The sequence below is a fragment of the Egretta garzetta genome, unplaced genomic scaffold (genome assembly GCF_000687185.1).
Source record: "Egretta garzetta isolate BGI_Z169 unplaced genomic scaffold, ASM68718v1 scaffold163, whole genome shotgun sequence".
NCBI classification, from domain to species: Eukaryota; Metazoa; Chordata; class Aves; order Pelecaniformes; family Ardeidae; genus Egretta; species Egretta garzetta.
Genome location: NW_009259308.1, coordinates 392,128 through 401,849, shown reverse-complemented (window position 1 = coordinate 401,849; position 9,722 = coordinate 392,128). Strand labels below are relative to the sequence as shown.

At 36.6% G+C, this 9,722-nt stretch overlaps 1 protein-coding gene across 2 annotated transcripts in view; it reads right to left on the bottom strand.

Annotated features, from left to right (window-relative positions):
- Positions 1 to 2,237: 2,237 nt before the first annotated feature.
- Positions 2,238 to 9,722, bottom strand: part of LHX9 (LIM homeobox 9) — a 15,213-nt gene continuing 7,728 nt past the window's right edge. The window contains exons 4-5 of one of the 2 annotated variants that reach the window (XM_035891806.1): positions 6,793 to 6,995; positions 2,238 to 2,294 (exon numbers count right to left, since the gene is read on the bottom strand). In XM_035891806.1, coding sequence (XP_035747699.1) covers positions 2,238 to 2,294; positions 6,793 to 6,995 — 260 coding nt within the window. Of the gene's footprint in view, positions 2,295 to 5,338; positions 5,597 to 6,792; positions 6,996 to 9,722 lie in introns of those variants that run through there. The other variant, XM_035891805.1, reaches the window with a different exon arrangement.

Sequence of the window (9,722 nt, the reverse complement as noted above, 5' to 3'; positions counted from 1 at the left end):
TCCTTTCTTTTCCTTCTCATGTAATGCTGCCCTTTCAATATGTTTACTCTCTTAATTCAGGAGACAGATCTTTATCTTTCAAAAAATTTAGATTTGCTAATGCAACTAGTCAGGTCAATCAGAGCACTATGTACAGGACTATCTCCAAACAAAGCATAGTGTTGTTAAGAAAAATCAAACCTTAATGTTTCTAATCAGACACAGAGAAATAAAATTTTCCTGGTTTTGCTTTAATCAGTAATGATTTTGCCATGGACTTCAGCGGAGCTAGTATTTCACCAGGAGCATTTAACTTACTTATTTTTCTAATTTAAATCAGGTGAAACAAGCAGCACACAGACAATAATTTAGACTAGAAATATGTCTCTAAGTATTAAATCAGGGGAGAAGGAATCCAACTTGTTAAAGGATGCAGTGATTTACAAAAGAAAAATTACAGTACATACATAGGTTTTTTTCTTGGCCTTAAACACCACCAAGTTCTGTACTGATTTGATTAATTAGCATTTGTAATATTTTCCTACAGACAACAGGGGGAAACCACATTATGGCTGTGACACGAATAATTGCTTTCCTACATTTACTTACTTTCGCAGTAATAAATACGCATAAGGCTCGGTTTAAGAATTTCACAATATACTTAAATTTCTGATCAAGCTGATTTGAATTAAGTCCACCATGCTAACCTTTTTCAATAGAACTTTACAACGTACTATAAAACTGTTGTTTAAACAATGCTTCCCATAATTGCCACCAATAAATGATACCTTTTTATTGCTGCTAGAACACTCTTGGTTACCAGTTTCCAGAGATCGCTGCAGTAATCTGTACGGAACTTTGTGTTATGTTGTTAATAATTGTATGGTTTTTCCTTTTAGAATTCAGAAACTGAAAAAGTTTAAGAAAACATGCAAAATGCTGAGGATACACGTAAGTGAAATATTTAATGTCCATAATTCATAAAAGTTACATTGTTTACACAGGGTTCATTAGTATATAATAAAAATGTCATCTTAATGAAAGATTTTCTGGCAAGTCTTTTATATGTTAATTTGTTTAACATACGCTTTGGCTATACAGCTAAATAGGAATATATTTTAAAAAATCTTTCTGCAAATAGTTGCTTAACAATTACAAAACCTCATTACTAAGAATTGGTTATTGTTACACTTGCTTGTTGGCTTGTAAAAATCATCTGTGATTTGGGCTGGAAATCTTAGGACCAACTTTTTGTAACATACTTGCTCATTGCATAGTGACCATGTAAACAGCTCAGGGATCCACAAATTATATCCTTATATTCTAAAAGTCATTGAGGATTTTACATACTGTACTGTTTATGTTTTCTTATATTGATGAAGAATTTGGGGATTGTTTTATTGTTGATGCTGATGGGAATTTTTTTTTAAAAACATGTCAGTTTTATACAAGAAGTTAAAAAATTAAAAACACCAAAGGAAATAATTTTACACTGTGCAACAGTATTGCTACCTCATTCTTTGTGGTTTTAGATATATATAACATATTGGAACTGCACTGTACTGCTTCTTTTCAAAAGAAAAGTTTAAATTAGTTGGAACAATTAGCTATGTGTTTACATAAAGTTAACTATGTTTGCATCAAATAAAATGTTTATTAATGAAAGCTATTATACAAGAAACATCAAAGAGAAATTCATCATACAGAAATGTACACTATATGTGACAGATGGAAAAGTGCATGCAGATTTGTCTCATTTAAAAATAAAAGAATTCAGAAACAATAGGACTAAAGTTACTGGGTTTTGATTCCTATGATCTCGAATGAGTGAAAAGTTCTCTTTGAATTTACAAAAATCCATTTAACAGATATGACTAGTACACATTAGCAAGCAAGTGGAATGAATGCACTCAGGTTTTATTTTACAAGTACTTGTGCTTGACAAATGTGATTTTTTTTTTTAAAGAAAAGTTTTCTTCGAATATGGGCTGGGTAGATTGCTGCCAGGTTGCTCTGGTTTTATACAGTTTCTCTAAATTTGTTTTTAATACCACACAATTTGTTGAAGCCTTCAGTTCTGTTAATTAGACACCATAAAATAACATATGTTTTGTTAACATTCAGGAAATGACATCAAGTCTTTTATTTTTATTTTTTGGCTCAATAGATTTTTAAATGTATGATTATCATAACCTAATATTGTCTTTGTCTTCACTGCAGTGGATTTCCGATCAAACTTTTCCCCTTCTTTTAATACTTTAGGGAATTTTCAAACGTCGGGATGTTTGGCTGTAATGCCCCATGATTTGTTCTCCCTGAAAGAAATCATAGTGACAATTTATTAAACTACAGAGCAACCTGGCTTTTCAGGGTCTGCAATTCTATTTTGTGTTCAATATACCTAGCATTAAATCTTGATTCATTTCATCATATTATTTAGGTTATATTTGTCATGCAATTACTTTAGCTGCTAGTTTTCTGGCTTTTTTAGAAGTCTAAGACAGGGTTTCAGTATCAAATCATTGGGGCATTACTTTGCATGTTCAATAAAGGGGGTTAAAAGGCTAAAATCTAAATTGCACCAGCAGTAGCATATACATTGAATATGAAGAAATTGAAAACCTAAGAAGGAACCATATTTTAAAATATTTAAAAGGCCGTGTTTCTGTGTTTAATACCAATTGTTCACAGGTACCATAAAAGCAAAGAGACACACTGGTACATGTAGACTTTAAATTAAAAAAAAAAAAAAAAAAAAAAAAAAAAAAAAAAAAAAAAAAAAAAAAAAAAACTGATGGGAAATAAAACTCCTTAGATTCAAAATGGTTTATTCACACAAATTTAATAGGATATATCACAATTGTTTGGTCCATAAATATTTAGGGGAAATAGTTTCTATACAATGCATTTATCAATAAACAAAGAAACATGGACAATTTTGCTAGACCACTTACTGTACTATAAACACGAAGCTCAATATATAAGATTATTGGATTTATCAACTATATCTGAAAGAGTGCACAACTGCTTTCTATGACATGTTTGTCCCCTCTAACAGGATACACCATAAAAAGAGTTTCAGAAATAAGAGGTAAAACAGTACAAAACTAGTGAGGTGTCAAAAGGGCTTAAAACAGTTAATTTAACAAACAACACATATATCCTGATTTTTCACAAACTTACTCCCAAGGTATATCATAAGGCACATAGTAGAACTGAGTTTTAATTAGTCTACTTAATAAAGTAGATCTCTAGTACCATATATTGTTCTGTCAAAGAACAAAATTTATAAGTATCAATATTTTTACCTGTAAAAGTGTATTAATAAAGATCTCAGCCTTACCAAGGTCGTTTGGTCTGGTTAGTGGTAAATGCCCATAAGGTAATAGAAATAGGAAAAGTCAAGATTTAATATCCGTAGAAGATGATAACCATACTTGCTAAATATATAATGGCAAACACACCTTTCTTCTATTACAGTGTTAACATCTCTTCCATCATCTTTTTTTTAAAAATAAGCTACTTTTCTGTGCTAATTTTCTAAAAACCCTGAGCAAAAATTACAATAATGCACTTTAATGTGGGCAGTGAACTGTCAATATGTAACCACACATTTATACAGCCAAAAAGGACACCTTTAAAATATATTAAATAGCCACTTTGACCACCAAAAAAGAGATTTGATGGTGTCTAAAAAGTGGGGTATATGTGCAAAGTTATTCTTAACAATCCACTAAAAGCAAGACATAGATCTTGACTGGTTTTTGTTCGGTTTTGTTTCTGAGACTCTCCACAATCTAATTGGTGTTCAACTACAATAAAAGGATACAAATGAACATTCACCACTGCCCAGACCATTCAGACTTTTAGCTTAAATAAAATTAAAAAAAGAAAGATCACTATTGTAAACTAAGAAATGTATTCAGATCAGCATCCACAAGGCTTCTGAGTTTATCTGCTTTAAAATTTTTCACTGCCAATTCCCATTTTTGTAAGAATTTTTGCTGTTTTTTTTCTTTTATACAAAGTTTAAAAAGTTAATGTTATAGATATTAATGAACTAAAGATTTTAAGTTCATGTGTTAAACAAAGTGTCCGATACAATCTCAAGAAACACCTAAAGAAAATTCAAAATAGTAATGAATAAATTGTACTGAAATATTTTTCCTAAACATCTTAATAAATTATATTTTGCTTATTTCCATTTCCCTCCAAAAATAAGTATGAGTTATCCAAAACTCATTTTAATAGTACACACGCATACTTCTTGGAAATTATTTCTGTGCTCACTAAAGTAGCTGGGCAATCTCCTGCTTGCTTTAATGGTACGGCATTGAGGCCATGTATTGAGCTGCACTTATTTTTTTTAATTCCAAATCAGAGCTGCTTGACAGACAAAAATGAAGAACCCTCCCTGCGCGATATTTCAGAACAGTAGGACTCCTCACTTGAGTTGTTATTCTGCTGTTATTACTTGAATAATATCCTTATAGGAGTGAGTTCACCCTGGAGGGCATTTTCCGGATCTTGCCTCCTTAATGTACAGGACACAAATTTGGAGACCAACAGCCTGATCCTGCCACCCTCACCCACATGCACTCTCATCACTGGGTCTCTCTCTCCAAGCCCTCCATCCAGGCATAGCTTTCAGTCGTGGCCAAGGACGTCCCAGCTGGGTGAAGAACTGGCAGAGGAACGTTTAGCTATCCCAGTGAGACTCCCCAGTGCTCGGGGAGGGTCAGGCTCGTGACTAATGCATTAGAAAAAAGCACCAGCACTTGCAGTCTGACTGTTTCAATGATGAGTTTAATTCAGTTTGGATTTATTTTTCAACATTTAAAAAATAAATCATACAAAACTTTTAGATGCATTATGAAAATAAAATGAAATTTGGGGTTCTTAAATGCTGTGAGTGAACATACAATCCTGAAATAGCATTCTTTTGGCTATAATTAAACTGATTTTTATCTGGTTATCAAGGAGGGAAAAGAATCTTCTTTTTTGTGTGTGTGTGTGGTAGTAATCATTTTTTTCAAGGTTCTGGAAATAAGTAACATACAATTTTAAGAGGCACTTATTAGAATGATTCATAACCTTCTCTTCAGTTATTTGATGAATTTAAAAAAATTTGAGTACAATTTAACAACAATAGATGTTCATTTATTATAGCAACATATTACTTCAAACTCATTTGCCAAGTGGCTGCAGATGCTACACATCAAGCTGTTTATCTTCCCAAATATTTTGTGGGTTTGTTATTTTAAAAAAAAAAGGCTTGAAAATAATAAAAATAATAATTATAATAATAATAATAAAGAAGAAGAGTAAGAATTAAAAATAAAAAAAAAAAACTGAAATGTTAGAAAAGGTTCGTTAAGGTAGTTTGTGAGGGGCTCCCGGATTCGTGGCTGTCCAAGTTAGAGGTCACTGATGTCACTACAGTGATAGTGGGATTGGTCAGGTCTGTTAAAGTGGTCGCAGTGCCGGGTGGAGTGAGTGCGCCGCTGTCTGCTGAGGGCGGTGCCGGAAGTGAGGTGCCATCAGCTTTATCGACACCCCCATTCTCCTGCCGCAAAAGGTTCCTTCTGAATTTGGCTCTTGCGTTTTGAAACCAAACCTGCAAACCAATCCCAATTGATTTCTTTACCGATGCTTGTTTTGTTTTGCTTACTTTTGTCTTTGTTCTTGCTTTTAAGTCATTTTTTGATGTTTGTTTTTGTGTGGCAAATCGACTAAGTCACTCTACAGCTTCCCTTGCCACTGGTGGTACTCTTTCACAGGCAGGACCCTGCATACAAGGCCCAGCACTACGGGTGCTCACTGGAACGTTGCAACCCAGTGTGTGGACCTCATAGAGCAGTCTTAAGAAAAATCTGCTTGCTCACTCACCCAAGAAAAGCAACTTGCTTGGTGGCCATGTAGCATATTCTTGGGTTGGGTAGGTTTCAGGTCAAGAGACATGATAAAGATCGAGGTGAAGGGTGAATGAGCAGATTTTTACCAAGGCTGAAAGTTTGTCTTGATGGTTTTAGAAGACTGAAGAAGAAGGAGGGGTAATTACACCATCCCTATCATACAGGTTGTTGGTATGGGTCACCTAATCTTTCTGTTCTGTAAGATTCACTGAAAATGTTTTAGGTGACATGTAACATGGACGAGGAATTGCCGCTAAGAGATTCTCCTTCTATCTCAATCGCTGCCCTTCTTTGGCACTCTGCATATACCACACACCTCGCTTTACCTTCACTGAGCTAGCACACACTGTATAGAGATTTTTTAAAATGTATGTTGCTAGGCTGTTCTTCACAGGGAAGTGACTTTTTGCTGTGTAGGCCCTTAATGATAACAGTTGTCTACCAGGCATTGAGAGAGGGAGCCATTGGTCAAAACTTGCTTCCTGCATATCAGGGAATCTGCTCACTGAGGGGCCACGTAAAGTACTCCAGGGGAGCCCAAAGGCTTCACCCAGTGTCTATGAAATCAGTAGATTCACTACCTCTACCCTTAATAAGGTCACCACAGAGAGACTACAGATCCCAGGATATCTTCTGGGTTGGTAGACTCTGGAGACAGTTTCCTCATGTTGAGGATGCAACTAGTTACAAATCACATTTTAGTGTTTGGCTGCCTTGGGGCGGTAGGGCGTACGTTTGGCATCCCTGCCATGTAATACCATACCCCTCTGCACACTCACTAGGGACATGCCTAGCAAAAGTATTTCTACATATATCGCTATTGTTACACATAAGGGAAATGCTATTGACTGGCAGGGGTAGGGGAAAATTCTATTAAGCCTGTGATGTGGCTTCTTACCTGCAGAACTCTCTTGGTCAGGCCTGTTTTCTGGGCAAGCTGCTTGAGGTCCTTGGCATCTGGGTTGTGGTTGATAGCAAAGTAGGACTTCATGGTACGAAGCTGGTGGTGTTTGAAGGAGGTGCGCATGCGCTTTGTCTTCTGGGATGGGGGATAAGGCTGCTGGTCTCTGTCCAGGTGATCTGCCTCATTCTCGTTACAACCTGTGCAATAAACAAAATGAAACAAGGAGTTAGTGGCCATGTGTCATGCAGGATGAATTAATCAAGGCAAAAATCTTGAGTCACGTACTGTGTGGAAGGAAATAAGCAAGGAAGGAAGGGCTAAGATGGTGCAAGGATAAGTGCAGATGTGGTAACTAAATGAGACAAAAAAGATCCAGAAGATGACCTTTTCCTATTCTTAAAACACACGCCGTCCCCTGGGCCTGTACCTACTAAGGGCACACTTAGGAAGTTCTCTCTCCTTTGGCATTTATTTTCAAACAAGTCTTTTCCCTGTGGTGATGGTTTTGCTTTAGGCGTTCAAAGAGTCATCTGAAATTTCATTCAGATTTTGAAATCTCACTCATTGAAACACTCTTAGCTTGAGAGGAGAATAAAGGTCAAACGAGCATTTTGAATGTTCCTGAGCTTTTCCCCCAAATCACAAGCACCTATAAAAAGAGATGTACAGCAGGAAACTTTGTTATGACAGTTCATCAAGAAAGCATAAAATCTGGAGGGTTTTGCTGATAAAATAAATGCTTTTGGACTCTGCCTGGGAGTTTATATGAACTACTCAAAGACCTTCGTCTGTAAAACATGCCTAGAAAGCAGTTGTGTCAAGGCTTGATTCAGTCGCTCTATCTCAACCCCAATCAGCAGTAGCTCTTGGTTGGTACCGATTTAGGAAGTTTCTATAAGCAGCCAACTAGTGGCTGAAAACTTTGAAAGAGTTTCCGTGATTCAGGATTTTCTATGAAAGATGAGTTTGTTTCAGATGACACTTTTATGGGTGTCAATTGTACGCAAGAGTTGCAGCTGTTCGGGGACCATTACTTCATACTGGGGAAAGGAATGACAGTATTGGGAAAAAAAAGAAAAAAACAGACAGCCATCTATATTTTTCTTTCCAGCTTAAAAAAATTGGGTTATGAATCTATAAGATCTCATTCTATAAAGATATCTCAGTCACACAGGAGAAAATTAATGGCATCATCATAGCAGGGAATATTAATTAAAGAATAGCTAATTAAAAATGCTTCAGAATGTCTGTAACCTAGACCAAGTTTCATTAGTTGCTCATTTGAGTTTTTGAACTGCTTTCCAACAGCTATCAGATTATTTACTAGGCCTAGTTGATCCCTATTTCTAAAAAAAAAAAAAAAAAAAAAAGGAGAGAGAAGGAGAAAGAGGAAAAGCACACGATACAGAGAGACCGATGTTGACAGTGCTAAAAACAGAGGCAAAGCAACTTGAAACCGGGAGAAAATAAAAAGCTTCTTGAAGGTGTTTTCTCTTTTGAATCATAAGACAAGTCAACATGAACAGATGCTGGTAAGACAACACTTTGACAGAAAATCAGGTGAATATTTAATTATAGCTAGATTTGCTTCTAGTCTTGGTAAGAAGTATATCCACACTTTCAAACAAAGTAAGCTGACACTTCTGAAAATACCAGGAGTTGAAAGTTGCCTTAAAAACAATTTCAGACCAGATTTGGATTGTATTTACTACTTGTTTTCACAAGCAATCACACCGCCTTCAGTCAAACTACGTGGGCTGTAACTTATGAGCTGACATAAATCAGAGTACCAGAATTCGGTCCTCAGGTTTTACTTCAGACAGTTGCAAGCTGTTTATTTGTGATGTTTTCCTTGGGTCGCCCAGGTTTACAGCAGCAATGCGAACTTCCTCAGGCTCCTCTGTCCTGCTTACTGCCTTTGTTTCTGTCATCTACTTTTTTTTTTTGGTCTGCAATCTACTTTATTTTGGCTTTTATTTTCAAGAGAAAATGGGAAGAGGGCTCCAAGCATCCTCAGACTATCCTAGTTTATACAGCAACTAGATCGCTCTCTATTTTACGTGGGTGAAACAGCATTATGCGGTTTGGCCACATTATAGAGCAGAGTTTTACACTATTGCCTGGAGAACTAAGGGGAAGCAAAAAATCGGGCAAGACATTATCGCTCACTTCTTTGCAGTGGGATCAGGGAGTTGTTTAATTTTGCTTTGGAAAGAGCTAGAACAGTTTGCATTTTATTGCCAAGAATTCTTCAAGCAAACTCCTCATAGTTTTTCACACACACACACACACATATATATAATGAAATAAAGTAAACAGCTCTTTGAGCAACAGCTGTGTAAAATATTTTCCTAGGGAAATCTTCTTCACCATCTCATTTCTATATCCTGTGGGCTGTAAGTCAACACAGTTTCCCTCAAAATACATATTAATTCTATGATATAAGAGGTAATATAGAGAAAGCCTTGAATGTTTTAAGTACTTTTGAATAGTTTCTTCCATTTTTCACATTAATTCCAGACAGCTCGCAAGTCTGAATGGCTTTTACCTCATAACATTTTGAGTTATTTATTGTCGCGTTTCCACTTTACAACCGAGGAGCTGAGAAACCAGAAATTAAACTACTAAACAAAATACAGAATAGAAAAGCTGTTGTAGATCCGGCAGCAGAACCTGCTTTTCCCTTCTGGCCCTGCGCTCAGCTCCCCTGACCCCAGGCGCGCACACGAAGCGGGGCCAGGGGCTGGCGGACCGCTGGGGAACACACGCGTGTTTACCCTCGGCTCGGTGAAGTTGTTAGCTTCATCGGGGCTGCGTTTTTAAAGGTCGGGTTCCTTTTCCGTAATGGCTTGCTGCACCGATGCGGGCACCCCGGGGTATGCCTGGTTGGGCAGCAAACCGCCCCGCTCCCCCGGGGAAGTGAA